Source organism: Echiichthys vipera, assembly GCF_963691815.1.
Source record: "Echiichthys vipera genome assembly, chromosome: 20".
NCBI classification, from domain to species: Eukaryota; Metazoa; Chordata; class Actinopteri; order Perciformes; family Trachinidae; genus Echiichthys; species Echiichthys vipera.
The window spans coordinates 8,725,779-8,748,795 of record NC_139845.1 but is presented as its reverse complement, the minus strand read 5'-3'; the positions used below and the strand labels follow the sequence as shown (position 1 = coordinate 8,748,795).

At 41.4% G+C, this 23,017-nt stretch overlaps 1 protein-coding gene across 1 annotated transcript; it reads left to right on the top strand.

The window, feature by feature from the left end:
• Positions 1 to 485: 485 nt before the first annotated feature.
• Positions 486 to 21,353, top strand: LOC310962313 (hepatocyte growth factor-like; the record flags this gene model as incomplete). Its single annotated transcript, XM_083934726.1, has 18 exons — positions 486 to 549; positions 5,927 to 6,089; positions 6,250 to 6,362; positions 7,016 to 7,130; positions 10,537 to 10,679; positions 10,944 to 11,064; positions 11,253 to 11,371; positions 13,435 to 13,606; positions 13,789 to 13,940; positions 16,313 to 16,406; positions 17,565 to 17,704; positions 18,724 to 18,756; positions 18,983 to 19,082; positions 19,180 to 19,254; positions 20,075 to 20,212; positions 20,443 to 20,549; positions 20,665 to 20,798; positions 21,177 to 21,353. The coding sequence occupies 18 exons, from the start codon at positions 486 to 488 to the stop codon at positions 21,351 to 21,353; spliced, it is 2,160 nt and encodes a 719-aa protein (XP_083790852.1).
• Positions 21,354 to 23,017: the final 1,664 nt, after the last annotated feature.

Here is a 23,017-nt window from a genome sequence, read left to right as displayed (position 1 = left end):
ATATAGCTATTGTTATGTTGTGTCATTGATGCTGCTAAAATTCCTTTTAGCAGCATCAATTCCTTGTTTTTTTATTTATTTTATTTAGGTCTTTTCTTTCCAATGTTTTTAATGTTGCATTTAAAGCACTTAACTAAATTACCTTGTTGTTGAAATGTGCCATACAAATAAACTTGCCTTGCCTGTTAAAAAAACATGCAGAACATTTGCACGTTTTTGTGAGTCACATCCGATTTTATTTTGAAAATAATTACCGGAAGGGGCGCTATTTAATTGCCCAGGATTTGACGCTGGTGAGGAGAGACGCTGCCTGACACAGAGGAGCGCAAACTCAAGTAACAGGGGGTTGAACCGAGGACGTGCGCTTTTCATCAGTGTGAAGAAGGCAAGTCTTGTGCTGCTCATCAGCCACTCTGGACTTCATGCAACCACCGAGCCTGTCGCTCAATTAACCCGGATTCTAACCCGCTTCCAAGTCCTTAACCATGAGGACGAACGTATGGATTTACCAAACTGTGGTGTTTGTTGTGGTCACTATATCGGATACAGGTAAGACATGAAGAGATGTGCTTCTGCAGGAGATGTTAATTCCATGGTCAATGTCAGCTGGGATTCATTCTAGTCTCATGTCAGAATCTAATTTGTTTGTTTGTTGTTATAAGTGAGTAATACACACAACGGAAAGTTGGGAATAAAAAGGTAAACAAATTAGAAAAGTGATTAGTAAAAAAGAAAGACAGAATCACTCATTTGTCATCATTTCAAATTGGATTTTGACCGTCAGGACTTGCCTTGAAGCAGCCCTTTAAAAAAATGTTGATGAACTTGATCACAAGCCCTGTCTTGCGCTGTTGACTTTGCTCGCGCTCTTTGATGAATGACTACGGCTGGTAATTTATTGAGGTGTGATACTCTGGGCTATTATTTTAAGCTCAAGGTGATATTTCTAAACACCTAGGCTCTCTGTTTTATACAATGAGACTTTGAATGAAATTAGACTTCTCTGTTCCTCCTTTCAGAAACCCATTCATCCACCGGGCTCCCATTATTTCACTTAACGATCAGTTATAGCTTGTGCCCATAAATTATTTTGTGAAATAATATTTAGCAATCACAAAGTTTGCACCTCAGGCATAATGACGCGCGCCGTATTCAGCAGTCAGCCGTGCCAGCGCGCTTCGTTTGAAGTGCATCTGCTTTGTCGTCAAACGTGTTATATTGCTCATTGTCATTTCATATAATAATAATAATAATAATAATACTGATGATGATAATAATAATAATAATAAAACTGACACTCCTGCATTTGTTGGACTGGCGCAAGCTACCAAAAGGATGCGCTGCATGTCTTCCAGCACAGCCCGGGGCGCAGACGTGACCAACCGTCATCCAAACGGGCTTCGTGCTGCTCTTTTACGAGGCGCAGATTAACGGGTGGTTACAGGGACTGTCCCGGCTTACATCCGCCCCGCTGACATGTCACTGAGTAAAGCACTGAATCCCCAGTTACCACCTCCAAGAGGGGGTGCTGACCCTGACCTCTGACCGCCCTGGAGCTGGGGAAAGTAAAATGCGCACCGCGGACTGTGGTATTCGTACGTCTGTCCCGGTAGAGAGATAGAAAGTGCGTCTGTGTGTGTGTGTGTGTGTGTGTGTGTGTGTGTGTGTGTGTGTGTGTGTGTGTGTGTGTGTGTGTGTGTGCGCGTGTGTGTGAGTGCGTGAGGGAGAGTGAGGGAGAGTGGGGTGGGTTCGGGGGGAACATCTGGCTGCTGAGCCCAGTTCCACATCTTGGCTCTCTAAAGCAGATGTAATATCTGCTTAATTCCCAGACAGAGGCACACCTTTAACCTGCTACTTTCCTGTTGGTCATAGATTACATTTTTCCTTCAACACGTGCCTTAGAATGTGCACATTTTGTGATTAACAATAGCGGATTCTTTGCTTGTTTTCTAGGAAAGCTGGGCTAAAATATATTTCCAGATGACACTTCTTGAGCGAGTTCTTTGCTCAAGGGCACCTAAGTGGAAGTTTGTGAGGAAGGTCAGAGTGTCGGTCACTCACCTTTCCTATCTACATTCTTCGAGCTTAACAAGGGACTCAAACTTGTTCCTGTAAGCTACGGCTGCCTTGTCTCATTATATCTCACCTCTCTCACACTCGCCCATTGAGCACGTTTTATTATAATCTCCAACTTCACCGAATGTTTGGGATTTGGAGATAGCAGGACCCTGACTGCAAGGAGAGGAAGAGACTAAGTGAAATCTAATTGAGCAGCCTGGCCAGACATCAGGGCTGGAACAACAGTGTGATGAGTGCCAGATGTGGTCCGGTGGAGTCCAAACATTAATAACAAAGTCCTCCCCGAAAACCATTTTCAACCACGAGGAGCCTCTAAACGCTCTACAGTTTACAATATCCTAAGTACACACACAACGTCTTGTGTCGGCTCTTGGCACAGGAGCGTGTAGCTGTAACTCGGTAGCATGAGATTTTCCTGTGTGATTTATATCGCACTTGCCCCTAATTATAAACGGAAAACTATTGTAACTAAACACATAATGCATTCATAGATGTAGCCCTCAGAAACGAGCATTTACAGTAGACCTCCATTCTGCTCAAGGATGGGCTCTTAACTTTTCCCAGTAGGTAGAAATGAAGGCTTTGTATCACAGAGGATTTGCTCCTAAAATATGGTTTTGTCCTGCTTTTGAACCTGCGTGGATCTCATATACGGTTAGCCATGTCTTTGCAATGATATAATTCTCTTTTGATCTATTTCTTCCAAAGAAATGGCTCTTAACAAAGGCCTGTAACTAATACAAAAAAATGATTCATCGTATGTCCTGTATCAGACTTTGTCAGTTTTCCATTTTCCAGCATACTGTATGTTTTATAGCATGCATTGAAGGCCAATTAAGTGAGTGATTCTAGCACATATAAAACAAATGTAATTAGTTAAAAGAAATAATGAGTAACAATAACATCAAAGTTTGCCTGCCAAAAGGAAATTCTGACCGCATCTTGTTTTGCTCCCTGAAAAAAATTAATTCCACCCTTGTTGCTCAAAATGACAAGGAACAAGCAAAATGTCACTGCAATTAAACAGCAGGAGTTCTAATATGACCTTTGTGACTGTTAAGGAGTCATGCACGCAAGTTCCTAGGAAATCTGTAGGAATCATAGTCAGGATGGGAAGTGATGGGATTTTATTGATACCAATACCGGGAACGATTCTACTTATCGCTCCAATTCAGATTCCCTTATTGATCCCTCGATAGTAGGCCGACACAAATTTCAAGCATCAGTACAACTGTGTTATGATCTCTGAATCTGAACACAGTGTATATAAGATGAGAGAATCTTTTTAAAGCTTTCTTTTTTTATTTAAATTTTTTTTTTTGCTAAGCCTGATGTCATTATAACGCCACACTGTGGACTATTTCTTCTTCTCCGCCGTGACTCCTTCTTGTTACAAGCAACGTAGACATATTTGACAAGTTTGACATTATTGTTTTGCATGCCCAACTGTCAGAAAAACATGCTGGCATTGATATAAGGAATTGATACGCTCAGAGTTGTTAGTTTGTTACTGTTTCTTGTACCAGTTCTCGATTCCCATCCATAAATACATCCACAACCGTCTTGGTAAATGATTGCTTGCAGGGTGTCTATTATTTAATCGTTAATGCCCGACGAGGTGTCCATTATCAGGAATTAATGGGCGCAAAACTATAATTCAGTTTACCTGATGACACTTAAGGGTTTGACTAATGCCTGGAGCAATCATCACCCTCCCATAAACGTTCATCAGTAAATAGGACAAGCCTAAGATACGGCTTGGCGACAGGAGATATTTCCATGTGCCCGTTATATAGGTCTGGCCTCCCCGTTGTCCATGTTTTCCTGATAATGAACGCCCCATTGGGCTTAATTTCCTACATAATATAAAACTGTAGCATAACTAATACCATTAAGTAGTAAAAAAAAATTGATTTGTGGCTTTCTCTGAAAGCAGTAAAATATGAGATATGCTTTCATAAGCATCAAATCTCCAACTGAGGCGCTGGATCACATCAACCTGTTGGACGGACAACAGGTCATTATGTTCTCTTGGCTGTCTTCACAGTTCAGCACCAACTCAGCATTTTTCAGGCAGCTACCTCGGTTTGAAGTCGGAGATCTAGGGAGCATTTTGGGAGCTGGGTTTTGATCCTGGATGCACTTCATACTTCATTGTCTGTCTCATAAACCAGTCCGCCACCTCGCTTTTGCCAGCACAGCTGAATCAGGATCTAAAGAAGTGTTTTCTCAGGTCTTCAGGGGTTCAGGACTTGCAAAATGGTGTTTCAGTATGATTTAGCAGTGGGGATGCCAACAGGCATGGGGCTGTAGGCAAACTGTAGTTGAAGGATGCTCTAATGGACATCTGGCCACCCAGTTAAATATATGACAGTGAAATACTTTCATCTTTCCTGTACTTCCTCCGTGCCAAGACTCTGAAACCTGTACATGCCTCCCACTGTTCTAATAGTAAAACCACCATGAGACTCAATTTGGAAGATTCCTCTTCATCCCCAGCACCTTGACAGCATTAGTGAAATGTTTGGCCATGTATCCCAGTTTTTTTTATTTTTTTTATTCCATTTTTCATTTTGCCTTGATATCTTACTACCAGGACGCCCTAAAACGTGGTTTCTTTGAAAGAGTTTTATTTTCTGTTCGTCTGAACCACATGCCATTAAATAACCCCGCAGAGGAAAATTATATCTGGTGGGGAAAATAAATAGAAAATAGAAAGCATAATGGAGACGGATGATGACTCTAAACTGTCCTCTGGGCGGAGTGTAAACTTGAACGCCGGTGGCTTTAAAGAGCAATGCCACCTTAAGCTAAGTTCACACTACACAACTTGCTGTCTTGTAATCGGGAGTGTTGAAGTCGTTGTGGTTTTCACGCTACATGACTAACTGGCCTCAGGGGGGGTCATGCACTACATAATCTTTCACCAGCAGGAATGTGTTCTCCAAACTACATTTTATCAAACACGAGACACGAGACAGGAAATGACGTGATACAGTGCATGATGCATCAATCCACAGAACTTTTCTTGTAGTCATGTTGATGTTGTCATTGGCACACGTGTTCACAACACTTTACTTTGTATATCCTGTTTCCTCTCGGTGCAACAACAACGTTTGGCCCTCTTGCAAATGAAACACATACAGTAAAGGTCCTATTGATACAGCAACCCCTCCCCCAGGTTTCAGCCCATGTCTTTCGCTTTCATTGGCTGCAGCTTCCCGATAGATTCCCCATTAGGTCCAGATAATTTGCCTGCTAGATAGCTGCAATGCGTGTGTGATGCATTGGGAAGCATCTTGGTTTGCGTCTTTGAACGGGTCACACAAAGCACACACCAGTTTGCGAGCTCTGATTTCCTCTGACCTGGGGCTTTTGTAGGGTAACTTCAAAAATAGTCGGCAAGTGGAAAATCTAAAGTCACGTAGTGTGAACTCACTCCTCACGGAACTGGCCACTGGCAAACTCAGTCCTCATGCCACGTTTACACATATGGGATGAATGGAAGAGGTAGGGAACAATTCAGTGTTTAGGACTTGCAAGCATTCACGTCTCTGGACAACGTTAGACAGTTGTATGATTGAGAAGTTGGTCATTTAAAGGGAAATACACATATCCAGAAAATGTGGGTTCGGCTGACTTCGGCTGACCTGTTCAGGCGTATTTCTTGCCAATTCCATATGCTGAGTCTCTCTGTTACGCTTGCAACCTGATGTTATACGAGACAGTAGCTCTAACATGAGATGAATCTGGCATTAGCAGGTCCCATCTCCATCCAGTCTAACAGTGAAGCTAATGGCTGCACCAGAGCATGCAGATAACTTGTTGTGTCCTCGTGTTCTTGCAGGTTTTTGTAGAAGGACTCATTCGTCATTACAGAAGTATGAGAAGAGTGAGAATCACATGCTGGTTTGCACAGACTGCCCTCAGCCCCCTTTGGTGCGAAACAGCCGGTCGCAGGAACACTGCGCTCGCAAATGCAAGAAGGTCAAGAAAAACTTCCCCTGCAGGTGAGTTCATTTTTCTTTTTGGGTTTCCCTGAAACACGGCCGTGTTCCCCTCACTCCTCCTCTCCTCCTGTGTTGACACAGTATTTACATATTTTTGTAGTTTATCGTTTGTTCATCTCTCAACTACTTCCCTACTTCCCGTGTTTCGTTTTTTTTACAGGGCTTTCAACTTTCAACGGCACAACAGGAAATGCCACTTGCTTCCCTTTGACCGTTTCACCCGTGGTGTGCAGAAGCAGGCCAACGTCAACTTTACTTTGTATGAAAAAAAAGGTAGATGTTGTGGTATTTCAATGAAAAGCCTCTTAAAGTTGACTTTATGCGCTCTGGTGCTTTTTCTCATGAGAGTGGTCAGGTGCAGATGGATTTACACAGGCAAATTGCTTGTTGGTGATTGCAGGTTGTGCTGCTTACGTCGGATCCCGCTTTTTAAGGCCTTTGGTTTTTCTGTTGACACAATAAAAGCAAGCAGCCCCCTTACCCCCCTGCTGTTTAATCACTCCATTTGGGAGTCGCATGCATAAACATGTAACACACTTAAGTAGAGTGTAAACACAAAAATTCATTGTTTACAGTTGAAACGCAAAGGCATTCTCCGTTGCAGGCTGTGGAATCTAGCACTTTAGAATTTATTGCAAAATTTATGGAAACCCCCCCGGGTGACATTTAATGAACTTCAGGGAGTTGTCTGTTTTGGGAATAACACACAAACTGGGACCTACTAAAACACTTGCTGTAAAAAAAAGTCCTATTGACCATATATGGGAAATATATTCGAGGTGGTCTAGGCAGCGAAAGCAAATCAACTTTTAATTGATTAAACTGTGGATAAATTGGCACACAAAGAGTAAACAGAGATCGCGTGTAGAAGTGAGAACATACATGGATGTTTTCAAATGCCTTTAATGTCTTCTGCTCTTACTTAGATTATATAAGGGAGTGTATCATCGGCACCAAGGACAACTACAGAGGGAGGAGGTCTTGGACGAAGTCAAACATCACTTGCCAAGCTTGGTCAGATAATAACATCAATGAACATACGTAAGTCCTCTCTTTCTTTTTTTTAACCTTTCTTGTCATCAAGCAAATCATTGCATCCTCGATGTAACATTTTTAAGAGTGGAAGGAGTGAATCATTCAGATCCTCCTGCCAGGTTCCTGTGGATTTGAACCAGCAGCCTTCAAAGTCTGCTTCTCTAATCTTTAGGCTTCCGCCACCTTCCTGGATGCGCCTTCTCTGTTTCTCTGGGTGATACAGTACAGGCCTCAGCAGCTGATTTATAGATGCTCCAATCATCCCCTTGCACCTTGGGATTTAAGGGAAGGTGGAGGCTTGGAGACGGGTGAACGTTTAGCCAGGAATAAGTCAGATTTCTTTCAACGCATGCAGGGATGTCCTCTCCATCAGGATTGTTTTTCTGCTGCACTGTAGGCCATCAGGTGTATCCCAAAGCTGTTTTCTCTTAACTTCAGGCGAGGTAAGATCAGGGAATTTGTGACGATGGTTCTGTGCCAGCATCTCATTAGTGGGGCTCATTAGGTACAAGATATTTTAACTGTGGCAGGGAGGGGGTTTGAGAGACAGAGTGAGAAGAGTTTGAAGAAGTTAAGAGTGAAAAATAGACAGAAGGGAGATAGAATAAAAGAAAGAAAGTGCAGAAATGCATATACTGAAGTAATGTTTTGTCTGTTGTCTACCTCAGCTCACGAAGCCACAGACATACTAAAAGAAAATACAAGCTCAGTGAGCCCGCACAATTAAAGCACATTACAGTGTTGATCCCCCATCAGGTCGTAATTCCCTCGTCTATTTCTCCCTACCCTTTCCAGAAGCAGCTCTTCACATTGGGAATGCTTTGTCATTGTTTATTTGACACACGGTTCCAGTCCTCGTCCCAGATGGCGAATGTTACATCGCCCTGGCTTGTCAGCAACTTTTAACTTTCAAAAGGTCAAAGGGAGCTTTACTTAAGGGAGATTTAGTGCCACTGTGGGGTTACCTAACATGGGACTGTCCCGCTGTTTGAGAATTACCACCATAATGAACCACGCACCATTTGAGCTTCAGGTAACTATTATTTTCATGCTTGACCGATCGCCGTGGGCCAGGGGTGATTTCTCAGGAGGTTCCCTTCCAGGAATGGGACTTCCACCTGTTGTCTATATTTAGTTTGAACCAAGGCTCTGAAAGAAGTGTGTATTGATTCCCAGCCAAGCATGGAGAATGGAAAAATTCTGTCCATATTAATAATCATAAATATCATCGCAATCATAAATGTATTCCCACAGGGACATTCTTTTATTTTTCTACATTTCCACTGGGATTTCAGGGAGCACGCTCAGCTACAGAAACACACAGCTTCCTGCAGACGAGAAGTTATCGCTCTCAAGTCTGTGCTTTAAATATGAAGCCTCCAACAGCCAGTTACCTTAGCTTAGCTTAGCAGAGAGACTGGAAACAGGGGGAAACAACTAGCATGGCTCAACCGATTGTACACTTTGCTAAATTTGTTAGGCAGGCCTATTTTTTGAAACCTCCTGGTAGCTGGCTGCAGTACAGGACTTAAATCCCACCCCTCTATATTAGTGGATGGTACATGGGCCATACTAAAAAAATCAAAGTACTTATACATTATACATATACAATACATTTTTCCCAAAGTTGGTTTCCGTCATTTTAGGTAGTTCTCTCTGAAGTTAGTTAGTCTCTAAACTAAGCTAAGCTAAACTAACCACCCTCTGGCCATATGTCCATTTTTAAACAGACAAAACCAAGAGTGCTATTAATCTTCTCATTTTACTCTTTGCAAGAAAGTGATTAAGTGCATTTCACAAAATGTCTTAAGATTTATAAAGCCCCTGTTCGCTTGCTTTACTCTCTGAATACTTTTTGATGCTGTAGCATTGAAGCATGACTATCTTTGTTCCAGGTGCATGTTGCAAGACATTTTGCAGCAGTTACTTCAGGTCTAGATTTCATCTTTGGTGATTTACAAAAACCTAGCCAATAGCCGGCCCAGAGAGCAAGCATGTGTGTCTGTGCTCCGATGGGAACAGACTTTGGCAAGGAGATGAATAACTGGCCAACATCTGTTAGTGTAACATCATTATGGCTAACTTGCTCCCATGCAGCGGCCTTTTACGGACTCTCACCAGATGCGACCTTTTTTTGTAAGTGAGGGACCTTGTAATTCCATTTATAAATTAAGGATACCGTTTTATCATAGCAAGCTTGAGCTTGTGAGTTACATACAACAGATGTGGATTTTAGCACTTGGCAGACTGCTGCAGCAAAGAGGAACAAGTGTTTTGTTGCAGTTACATGCAAACGTGAAATGTTGCTGTTAAACTTAACCCTGTTATGTTTTTGTAGTTGGACTGTGGTCTGAAGTTCAGGACCTTCCCTTTCTTTTTTCTCTTGATAAGTTAGATGCCTGAGATTTCTTCTAGTTCTGGGTTGAATGATGTAGTGCATTAGTGTAGAAGCCTTGCGTAAGCCCCAGGGCACGGAGGGGAGAGCAGAGCAGACTCCCCCTAGAAAAGAGTCATTGTCTGGGGTAGTGTGTTCAGACAAGCTGCTGAAGGGAGGGTGACTTGTTCCTTGTTTCCTGCACATGTTTTTTCTTTGTACATCATTAATTAAACACTGAACTCACGCCTTTTTGCTCATTCCGTTATGATCGCTTTTTTGTTTTCCGCACTAAAGTCAGCCACTTCCACAACCACATCTTTTTCTCCTGTCTTCACTCTCTGTCTCCCTCGGTGGGAGGGGGAATGTGGTCAGCGCGGATCAGGGGGTGCTGACATGCCAGCTTTTCATCATCCTGCCCTGACAGAAGACGAATTTCACGCACTGTTCATTTAGTACGAGGGTCCCATGCTGCTCCTCATTGTTACATCCCATATGTTTGGACTAGCCAGGTTCTTTTTCTTACGGCCTTACAGTCGTTTGTTTCACACTGATGTGAGGGAGCCGATGACAGAGAGGGATTAGGTTTAAACGTGTTCAAAGGCTGCCAGCAAAAGAGCTGCTTGGTCTGCTCCAAGTGGTTCGTAGCATTGTTCTGTGCTGTTGGTGGTCACTGTGCTGTGAAAAAGTCTGGCTGCTTCACACATGAGGGAGCTGGGATATGGTAGGAATCAGTAAGGCAATCAAGCAAAAGGTGCAAAACTGAAGAGATATTGATGACTTACTTTGCATACGATTTATGTGACTTGAAAAGTAACCTGGTCACATTGCAGGCGCAAGCATTTCTCAGAATGAAGCTTATATGTTAATGTATATGCCTTTGAATTTATTTGGCTTGTCACTGAGAGCACTAGCAGGCAGGTACGAGACTGTATACACCACTAGCGCAGCCAAGTGTGGAAGTACTCCCTAAAATTTATTTATACAGCTTACAGTATCAGTTAACACTTTCAAGAATTTCTGTCTGCTCCCTTGCAGGTTTTATCCTGATAGGTACCCAACACAAGACCTGAGGGAGAACTTCTGTCGGAATCCCAACAACGATCCCGGTGGTCCGTGGTGCTACACGACAGACCCCAACGTACGAGCCGAGGAGTGTGGGATACCACAGTGTTCAGAGGGTAAGACATCTGACACCAGTGGACAATAAGACACATTATTATAAAGTCATGGGGAAAATGTTTGTGTTTTTTTATCAATTAAAATGAACTTTAACATGTTTTATTATTTAGCACATTACACAACAGTTGCACACGATAAACAATTTCAAAATAGCTCAGTCAAAGATACCTACCTATCCATCCATCCACCCACAAGTCATTAGTTGAGTTTGAATTCATAATTAGAGAAAAGAAAGTTTTAACTGTTGTTTTCTTTGTTGACAGAAGTCTGTATGACGTGTAATGGGGAAGATTACCGGGGCAAAATGGACCATACAGAGAGTGGCAAGGAGTGTCAGAGATGGGACTCAACAAGGCCTCACAAACACCACTTCCAACGCAAAAAGTAAGCTGCAAAGCTTATAATCACAAACTAACCTTTCTCACTGACAACGCTGCACACACCCACGGCAGATGCTTGAATAACTTACGCTAATACTCAGGAGAGGCAGACCTCACCATTCAATATGACGTACTTCTCTCCCTCTGATTTTTTTTTCTTTCTTTCTGTATCCTCTCTGTGTTCTCTCTCAGGTATCGACACAGAGATTTAAGGGACAACTACTGTCGTAACCCTGATAATCGTATTCGTCCCTGGTGCTTCACCATGGATCCCAAAACTGTGTGGGAGTACTGCAACATCTCTGTGTGTGGTAAGGGCTGTGTGTACTGTATAAACTTTAAGTCTGGGGCTTTGAACAGAAGACCAAAATTATTGTTTAACTGACTTGTGACAGTCTGTATCACACAGTTAGAAATCCATTGTAAGATTTAAAAGTGGATGTGGCGTTGAGAATCCCTTACTTGGTTTTTGGACAGGCTGTGGTTGAGTTCTACCAGCTCAGTGTTTGAGGGAGCCAGGGTATTAGGACTTTGGTGGTTGTGGTGAACAGAGTAATGGAAGCTCCTCTTCCCCCCAGCAGTGTCATAAGGTTTTCATTTATTGTGCTGTGTTTGTCATGTGGTGCTTAGCATCAAAACTTTCTACCTCAACCAGGAATAGTTAATATGTTGTTTGTTAAGGGGACACTCTGACTTCAGAGACCACTCCCAGATGACAAGGGGCTGTAAAATGGTTCGTTACAATAGAGGCTATTATGCAGAGATGCGTCACATGGCCATCAGAAGGCCTAAAGGTTCTTTTAGCAGTATGAAAATCATTATGTATATAAATAAGTGACAAATTAAAGGAAAAGTGGAGTGGAGGAACACAATGAATACAGATGCTGCCATAGCAGACACAAAGGATTACTGAAGGGTTTGATTAGTGTGAAAATGATGTGAATCTTATGTTATGGCCAGATCTTAATCCAATTGAAAACCTATGGGAGATTTTGGATTGACGTGTTAGACAGCACTACTCAAAGAACAAAGGTTACACAAGCAACTTAAAGTTATTAATCAAGAGAAAATGCCAAACTGTCTCTGGTTCCAGCCTCTTTTTCTTTATTTGATATACGTAAATTGGATATCTTTGGATCTTGGACTAAAAAAAACAAGCAATATGAAAACAATTCATACTCGATAAATTGTAAAGTAAAAATAAATACATAAATAAATAACCTTAGGGATAATTGCAGCACTATCATATATGATATGGTTGTGTTTCTCAACATGTTTCAGACATACGTATGTGTCTCGACATCTGCTGAGGGAATAAACAATATAACTCCACTTGAGTCATATTACATTTGAAAGATTCTGACCGGGTTGTGGTTTAAATGACGTTTGCCTTCATATGTAATACAAAAGACAAAGGGAAAAGAAAAAGAATGGAAAGAGAATAACACCACTGGAGGATTTATTCTTTTTTTTCATTGAAAGCACAGTGAAATATTCCCACATGCACACCTACAAACACATGGAGCATCTCTCTTTGTCAGACACATACACACATGTACTACAGTTCATGTGTTCATGTTATGATTTACAGCAAGGGTGGAGAATCTGCATTTGTCCAGATGTGTGTGCATCCCTCAATGCCTGCCCTCAGAAAGATAAAAACCACTGACCTGTACTACACAGTGCACACAGACACTGGCATGCGTTACATCAAGCAAAAGAATCCCTCTTTTCCATCCGCCTTCTCATTTCTGCCTCAAAACATTCCCTTTCCTCCTCCATCTTCTCCCATCTCATTTGTCAAAGGCTAAAGAAACAGAGACAGAAATCCAGAGGGGAGAAGTCGCTCCCCGTGTACTGCTATCCCTGCACTGCTGAAAAGCAGAATTCCATCTGAAGATGTTTGGAATAGCTTTCCAGTGGATAAAGTTGCCCCAGCCAGATCGGGTTGGATGTGATAACTTTGGTTGGGTTGCAATAAACAAATTCACCAGAAAATGACATTTATGTTTAATGTTGAGGCAAAGATGTATTCACGAATATGATCAGGCTCCAGGTTTTTCTTACAACAACATGCGACATTGTGTGCCGTCAGCAAGTTAAATAACTGCATATTGTTGTGGATGTCCCTACGTGAAAGAATGTGGGGCACTGGTGTTATGAATACACAGAAAGTCCCCTATCGTAGTTGAGACAAGGGGGGAGTGCTACTGTTTTTGATCATCTGTCTCTAGGTTAAGCATGACACATTCTTCTGGGGATTAATATCTCCCTCCCTCCCGCCTTCAGTTAGTGTATCGCACTCTCTTCGGCAACCTTCTTTCTCATGCTTAATCTCACAATTACAATTTCTGTCTTTTTCTTTCTTTGCTAGATTCTGACTCAAGTGAGGACACAGATGTCAATGTAACAACATCCTGTGTGCAGGGAAAGGGGACTGATTACCGAGGCACAATGAATGTCACTCCAGAGGGTGTGACGTGTCAGCGCTGGGACTCCCAGTTGCCCCATAACCACTCCTTTCTTCCTCAGAACTTCAAATGCAAGTGAGTAATGTTTGTTTCATGGCACCTTGACAGCTTGGATTCAATTCTCTCTGCTCTGCCAAGGAGGTGATTTTTGAGCATTTTGTGCGTTTGACTGTTGAAATGCAAAAAGGAAAGTGATGAGCCTGAAACTGACAGCATTGCTGTAAAAAAATACATCAGCACCATCATTTAAATTGTAGTTTGTGTATGTGTTATAGAGACCTCAGAGAGAACTACTGCCGTAACCCTGATGGTGCAGATTACCCATGGTGCTTCACTACAGACCCTAATCAGAGGATAGCCAACTGCACCCACATCCCCAGGTGCGATGCTGAGGCCACACAAAAAATAGGTAAATTACCATACGACTTAAATTTTAAAGGAATGGTTTGACATTTGGGGAAATATGCTTATTCATTTCCAAGGGTTAGATGAGAAAATACGTCTCTGAGGGCATACTCACACTGTACATTCGTACCATGCCCAAGCACGAATGACGGCTAAAGTGTAGTTCGTTTGACCAGTGTGTAAAAAATGGACGTAGCATCTCCAACAAGGTCTGTTCTCTCAACTTGATCCAATCGTACTCACCTACAGTCGCCACCATTTTGTCAGACTCTAACTCCGCCTCATTTCCTCTTACCAAAAGGGAGGGTGATGTACATCTGGCTGACGTATGCCTCCAAGGAGAAGTGAGGGCCAGCAGCTAGCTGTCACTCAAGTGGCTGCACCCCTAATTATTCAGAAACTTTGACCTCCCAAAAAAATAAAAACTAGCCTGGAAAAAAAAAAAATTCATCCCCCTCAGTGTTGTCATGGAGATATGACCTAAACATACAGACTTCTGTAGAATTTTTTTTGTAATCAGGCCTTAAATAGGTTTAATTATGCTGTAAAAAACGGCCTGTTTAACATGGCCAGGCACGGTACTCTTGACGGCCGCAGCCCGGTTGAGATAAGTGGACTTTTGTAAAGCCTGGATGCACGTGTCTGAACACGTATTTGACGGTGGTCCTGAAGCCTATTTACATACGTCTGTTCCCCGTGATTGACATTGAGCAGCCGAACAGTTCGCGGTGGTCTGAAGCGGAGGTTTATATTGCAGATTTCATTCAGATTTCATTCATTGCATTCAAACATTAAAACAGTCAGTCAAAACTAAATCTCTGAGGGGTGATGACGTATTAATAAGCAGTCAAGCCGTGGCTCAGCTCATTGAAATGCAAGCAGGCCTGGGCCGCGGGGAGAGGGAGAGGAGACAATCACGCTAAAGCACGGATAATCTGGGCCAAGTGTGAGTGCACTTTAAGTGTGAAACAGACAGTGAGTGCGCCCTTATATAAATATGGATCTAGAGCCTGAAGCTAGTTAGCTTAGCATAAGCAATGGAAAGAGGGAGAACCTGCTAGCCTGGCTCTGTCCACAGGTAAGAAAATCCATCTACTACTACCCAAAGCTTTCTAACGAATATTTCTTATGTTTAAGCCTCACTGCAACAGAAATGTGGAAAGCGACAAGTTGTGGTTTTTAAAGGAAGTTGTGCGCTGTAACTATTTTGTGACCAGTGAACATGAAAAGATATAATGTGTTAATTAGATATTTCGAAATGTGTTTGCACTAACCCGTGTATATGCCATCAACAGCAAACCTGTAGGCGGCAGTATATAGGGAAGCTCAAGCCCTTGTTAGCCAATGATCCATGATCACCACGGCCAAATGAAAATGTAAACATAGGCCACACCTATGACTCAGTTGCACGTTCTGGAGCATACTGTGGCATTGGCTTCAGAAGACTTCCAAACGAGGAACCAGAGTTTCTCAAAATCTCCACTATGGCCGGAGTTTCTAGAAAGAATCGTTTTCGGAGTCAAATTCTCTGTTTGCATTTAAAGGGCACAGAAGCAGGGATGTCTCTGTTTTTAAAAATAACCGTTTACGTGTAAACTGGGCTTCAGATCCAAACAGATATGCCACACAACCAAAAGAGCATAAATCCAAAAGCAACTGTGTTTATTTAGTTACAAGACTGGTAACTATTTTCTCATCGAACTCTCTCTATTTCCCAAAATGTCAAACTATTTCTTTAGACTGCCAGTGTTTTCTTAGGATCAAACTCCAAAAGAATAGCAACTATCCATATAGTTAAATGAATAATGTGATTGAAATACATAAATACAAATGCTTCAAAAGCCATGTCTGGAGTTACACAGGCATTCTGTATTGCCCCCGTAGGACTGGGCCACTTGGCAGCGTGCTGCCCAATGAATTCCATTTCATAGAAGAACAAAAACACCAGACTTGGGCATTAGTGCTCGCTGTCATTTCCCATGTTTCTTTCCTCTACATTTACAGTAAGATTACCACACATGTTAAACTGGGGGGGGCAGCCTGTTAGTAATGTAACTTCAGCCCCTCTTCTGATTCTGTTTAAGAACAGACATAGTAAGGTTTTAGGATTTCTACCACAGGTTACACAGAGGCCCTTGCCATTAAAATCATGCAAAAAACCACAAAGAGAAGCCAAAAATCTGAACTTGATTATGGTATGTTTGCATCAATGAGAAAGACAGCCAACACCCAAATCATGTATGTATTTCTTTGGGTATTGCTCAATCACTGTTTGCATTTAAGTGTTTGAGAAAACTGCTGGGTTGAGTAATTCTATGCTCTCCTGGAAATATTTAACAAGACAGTCTGAAATTAAGATATCCCTTTCTTCCTTAGAGTGTTATGAAGACAACGGAGAGACGTACAGGGGCACTTTATCCATAACTCGATCTGGGATTCCCTGTGCAGACTGGTCACATCATATTAACAGGTAAGCGTTCTTTATTCTGCATATCAAATGTTGTTTTTCTCCTTCTTTTAACTCCCATTCAAGCTTGAGCTGTACTGAGAAACACTTGAGACGTTTCCTAGAGAGGCTGACATTCTTTTCAGCTCAGTTGATGAGTGTTTGTTGACGATTTAGTTCCCATTGCCTTGTGAAAATCCCTTTCATATGAATGAAGCTAAGCAGTGAAAACAAACAGCAAAAGGAAATCAGGGGTTCCTCAGGGGTCAATACCGGGCCCAATTATTATTCATCTAACTGACGAGAGGAAACCCTGGAGTGCTCTCCAAGTGACCCATCTTGACGGAAAGGTTGCCCACTCCAGGATTGTTGCTTTATGCTTAAGTCAGGCTGTTGGAATTACTTAATTTACAGGAATTTTAAAAGCCAAAATGGCACAGACAGATGGACATGTTCCAGAGACGACCCCTGACCCCAGGAAGTGCTTTCCGAGGAAAGTAGATCAAAGCCAATCAGCTCCTTCGCATAGACTGCAGCCAGGGAGTCTACCCTGCTCAAGGTTAAGGGTCATCCCAGGAAAAACTGCTGAGAGCAACAGCTTGTTTAACATTCTCCTGGGAAGTGGAATTATCTTCACCTTCTGACAAATTGTTGCCCATCGCTTAGTATTATTTTTGTGTGTGTGTGTCCAAACTCCTACCAAGTAATTGTTTTTCAGTGATACTTTGGATATCTGAGAAAATTACATTTAATTATCTCTGAGCCAACTGGAACATTGCAAAAAACACACAATTAAACGTGAATTCTACCAAATCGGAAGCACAGCCGAAACATTCGACAGAGGATGTGGCTCCTGCTGGTCTGAGCCCTGCTGAATGCTTAGAGTGCATACTTTCATACTCCCATGAGTGCTCTTCACAAAACTCTGCGTTTCCTTCTACGGGCTCTGTGCAGCGAATGCAGAGGATTCATTGCACTATAGGAAAGCCACAGTCAGACTTTCCAGGCATACCATGGTTACTTGCAGTGTGTATGTACTGTATGTGCGTGATGACATACATGCTAGATTAGTGTGCAAGAGCGTGTATGAAACTTCATGAGGTGTGGCCCAGTGTTAGTTATGATACACTGTGTGCAAAATAACAAATGGAATATGAGAATCTGTATTTGTGTGTTTTACAGTGGGGATACTCACTCTACAGAATCCCATGTAGGGCTGGATAAGAACTACTGCCGGAATCCAGACCGGGACAAACATGGCCCCTGGTGTTACACCAACCCAAATAACCGTTTGGCATGGGACTACTGCAAACTGAAGCACTGTGAGTGGCTTAAATACAAAATATTAGTGTTTTCTAATGTCTGTCACTGCAACAGTACATACATCTTTGTTACATCAGCCCCTTAATGAAGTAGTTTGATATTATTGACTTTCTTACCGAGAGTTGGATAAAAATATGGATAGGCTGTTTTTTAAATATGTTTCTAGTGCCTGCCGCTGATTAGCACAGCAAAAAGACTCGAAACACATGTAAATCCACAACATACTGTTTTTTCTACCTTCCGTGTTTGTGCAGCTTAAACAAAGAAGATACAAAAATATTATTTAATGTACTTTAGATGTGCTGATAGCATTTTGTTACCTTTTAATAGAGCCAGGCTAGCTGTTCCCCCCTGTTTCCAGTCTTTGTGTTAAACTAAGCTAACCCAATACAAAAGGATAGTCTTCCTGGCTGTACTTATTCTATATTGTGTCTGAAAGAGCGTTAATTGGCACTCAGTACAGAAGAAGACAGTGTAAGTGTAGGGTGCAGTACAATGAATAAAACAAGGGATTTAGGTTTTCAGCTTTTATTGACTTCAACTAAGATGTCAAGTGTATGTTTTATACAGCTTGGCTTGTTGTGTACGTATTATGTTAGCCAAGGTTTTGTCCAATTGGCAGAGCATGTGATGCTCAAACATCAAACAGATGCAGGGCTCTGCTGCCATCCTTTTATTGGAGAAAATACACACTCGAGCAGCTGGACCCGACATTTTTTTTCTTGGCTGGATTCTATCTGGCCGCATGGAAGAGGCTCTTTCAAAAGGCTTCACAATAATTTCCATAATGTAAAACATATCTTCCATGAAGTTTTTGAGGTCTTGAGCAAATGTATTTGCTGCGGTTGCTGACTGTTATAGCCTCCAACGATGATTCAGATTCAGATATAAGTCTTTATAAAGTAAAGCAGGGTGTCTTTTTCAATGAGGTTTCATGCTTTGTCTGTCAATGGTCGAAATGATTCCCTGCTGCTGTGGGGTCTTTTCTTACTGATGTGCTTGTCTTTACATCTATCAGGTGAATCAGCTACAGTTGCTCCTCAACCACACAGTGAGTTATCATTTTGGCTTATCTGGTCTAGTCTAGTCCTATTCCTTGTCATATTATGTCTAATCTTGTCCCTTTTCCTTTTAACTCTTTATACCAAAGCATTATGTTGTCATGTACCTGACTAAGCAAATCATATTTTATGGATGTCTTTTGAAGTTTTCCTTAACAATACATACATCCATCTAACATGCGGCATAAAAAATGTCTTCTCATTAAGATTTAACAGGGCACAAGATATCGTGCTTTGTGCATATAAACACCAGAATTGTTGGAGGACACCAAGTGCGAGGGACAGACGGCAGCTGGGTTGTAAGCATCCAAAGAGAGTAAGTAATTTTACATCTGTGTTTTTACAAAATTATTCAAATGTATTTGTTTTTATGCTTTTATACCTAACGTAATTGTCTTCTTAAATATTGTTAGGAAGGTTCATTTGTGTGGGGGCTCGTTGATCAGAGAAGATTGGGTTCTGACGGACCAACAGTGCTTCACCTCCTGGTAATACTCCGCATATTCATCCTTATCTCACAAACTTTACCAAAATCCCTCTCTCGTTTACCTCTTTTATTTATCTCCCAAACATGTTTCTTTTTTCCTTGAAACCTTGTTTTTAATACTTTAATAATTAACACAAAGATGTAGGATATATCCTGTTTACTGAAAGTTACTCACTCCCACAGGCCTGACCTGAGCTATGGAACAGAATACTTCGGCCAACAGATCTGTTTAACTTCTGCAGTTGTCTATGTCAGTCAGTCATATACACATAGTATCTCTACATCTGAAGTAGAGACTTTAAAGGAAATGTCTCTTATCTATGTACAGTTCTGTATGCATTTCATATGGTGTACATCAGTGGCCTTAGGCTGATATTTTAAGGCCTGGTGGGGGTCGTGGAAAAAACATGGTTTGCTTTGAGACTTTGCTTTTTGTCTTGTGCATATTTGTTTTTCAAACGTGAGACCACTGCAGGTCCATGCAAGGCTCACTTTCCTTGCAGTACCTTAAAGAGCTACTCCAGTAATTTGGTATTGCATTTCCATAAAGTTGGTTGGACTTTAAAAGTTCTAAGATATGCCAACTTGTAGTCTCTAGTATGGTCAAGATCCATTTACACTGGATCCTACTTTTCCCATAATGCAACACCTTTTATTAGATTATGCCTGCCTTTTAAATACAAACTTCTTTCAAACCCCTCACCTCCAGTTTGTAACACAGGCTTTCTGTTTAAAGTTTTATTTCTCAGGCCCAGTTGCCAACGTTACAAGTAACACTAGTGTAGGTTTACAACTGACATCTTGGTCGTTGTGGTCATCAGTGTTCCAGATCTCAAGGATTATAGTGTGCAGGTTGGTCTGCGCCACCTCAATGAATCCTCAAGGCACCCAAGACTACGCATCTCTCGCCTGATCTGTGGTCCAGAGGGGTCCAATCTGGTTATGCTGAAACTAGAAGAGTAAGTTACTCATTAGGTTTCTACTAATTCATGATCCTAATGTTAGACTAGGGATATGGAAAACTATTTGATCTATTAAAGATATGGATTTAACTACATCTATTTCTATTGATTTAAAAAAAGAACATTTCTTATTTGCTTGACATGTCTCTTATATTGTATCTATATATGAGATACTTTATTATACTTTATTTTTTAACGTAATTTATGATTTATTATTTTTGTTCTAGTCCTGCCCCTGTGTCCGAGGGTGCCTCCACTATTCATCTTCCAGTTAAAGAGTGTCACATCCCCGAGCGTACCAACTGCACCATGTATGGATGGGGGGAAACCAAAAGTACTGCCTTCTTTCACCCATTTGCCATGCCACTTTGCAGTTTAACCATTATTCAAACAAAAATAACGTCTGTAACCATGTCTTACAATTACACTGCATTTCCTTCTCTGTTCAGACACAGGATACGATGAGGCACTGAACTCTTTGACCATGCCCATGGTAAACAATGACATGTGCTCACAAATCAAAGGGGATGCTGGGGAAAGCAGAATATGTGCTGGTGGCAAAAGAGGAGAAGGCGTATGTGATGTAAGAACCGAAATGACCTGAATGCAGCATGAATGTACATTTCTTAAAAGGCACTCAAATAACATAGCAACATTTAAATAGCTAGTTTTCATTGGGACTACTTTCTTCTAAGGAAATAGTCCAAATGAAAATGGTTGACATTGGAATTGAAGTAAACCAGTGATGACAAAAAAAGGTTTGTGTGAGCTGACCTTTTAAGCTTTGTATCAGCATTTTAGTTTAAACATATACTGGATATACTGGATATACTGCATATACTGCATAATCTGCATATACTGCATATACTGCATATACTGCATATACATATACTGCAATACAGTACAATGCGCTTGTTAGCGTGCTGTCTCTGATGTGTCGTCCTTTACCCTCTTCTTGCAGAAAGACAATGGTGGTCCATTGGTTTGCCAGGAACATGAGCGCAAAGTCATTGTCGGCGTGAGCATCCAAAGGACAAAATGCGCCTCTTCGCAGCCTGCGCTTTTTGTTAACGTTGCTTTCTACTCTGAATGGATATACAAAGTGTTCAGACTTTACCCCAGTTTGCAGCGGAACTGATGGCGCGGTGTGAAAATCAACCCCTTGCAAGAACTCTTACGGCTGACTGCGAGAGGAGGGGAGGCTTTGGGCCAACAAATTCCAAGACCTCTCCAGCGTGGACCACAGGGTAGAAATGAGGCCAATCACCTAATGGAAAGTGGCCATTTTGGGATTTTGCGGCTGAATTTGTCATTTTAAAAAGATGACAGAGATTAGTGATTGAAGACTTGATAAACCGCGTGGAATCTCGTCCGTTCTTCCACATTGCAAATGAAGTCATCCCGCTTGTTGGCCTTAATATCATTTTTGCAACCAAAGTCTTGGGCACATTGACGACATTCTAATTGTATTTTGACATGTTCAGAATTTCTGAAGCCATGCAAACAAAGAAAGTGACACTTGTGACTCAGTATTATCTCCTGGAATATACTTGAATATGGACAGAAGGCAGTTATCGGGAGGTAACCACATGAGGTACCCTCCTGTGACTTTTTTTTATGCGTTGAGCTGGATTGCATCACAAAAGATGTTGATGGATAATTGGGGTGTACCTTGAGTGCCATCAAATATATTAATCTAGTCATACATTCTCAGATACATCACAGCAGAACGGATAAATATTACTCAGCAAATAATCCAACAAAGAACTATGGTTATACCAAAAGGGAGAAAAATATAAGCATGACAAGGTAAACTATTAGTTGACCTTTTCATGCTTATATTTAGTTATACATTTAGTTAACAGTTAACTATTAGCACAGACACTAAAATCTCAAATGAAAATAGTGATTAAGCCAAGCCTCTAAGTCCAGCAGAGGCTAACGTTTGGCTTCAAATATACCGTAATTGTTGGGTATATGCAATACACTGCAGCAGCCTTGGCAAACCATCCAGTGTTAATTGTGTGCAGTAGCTGGACTACTGTTTCCCCAGTTAGCTGTAACTGTTAGATTCCCTGTGAGAGGGTCTAAGTCAGACTGAGCGGTCTGCTTCGAAATCTTATGCTATTATTTATAGCATGAGAGAGAGAATAGCCATGCCAAATATAACATGACTATTTGGTCTCCTGTTTGGAAGGAACTTTGGCCCCTGGTGGGCTGTGTGTGGTCGGTAGAATATTTTATACCTTTTTTTTTATTTCATGGAAAATGACTTTTTATGTACATAACTGCAGATTTATTGAGTATATTTCTGCTATGCTGTAAAATATTATAGGTCTTATAGATCTGAATATTTTTGGTTCACTGATGTCAGATTGGCTTCTTCGTTCCTCTGATTATGTTTGATATATTTAAAGAGACTAGTAGCTTGTAAGTAGTAGTTAGGTATATTTATTTTTTTTAAATTAGCAAAAGACATCATTTTAAAAGAATCCAGATTTTGGTGTGATATTTGGAATTTTGTGTCTTTGTTCTGAGAGTAAGTATGACCCCCAGAATAACTGGGGTGCATGTTTGACTCGAGGGTAATAGCCACATAAACAAAAAAAAACATGCTTGGTTACAGTGGCCAACAGCAGCATTTGGTTTAACATCTTAATCAACGTGCTCTTTGCAGGCTACTGTGCAAATATACACAAACGCACACATGCACAAACACAATAGCTTGATAAATATGTGCAAGGATCATGATGGTATTCCACGTTTAATGCGTGGAAAAAACATGTAAGCAAATATGAATAT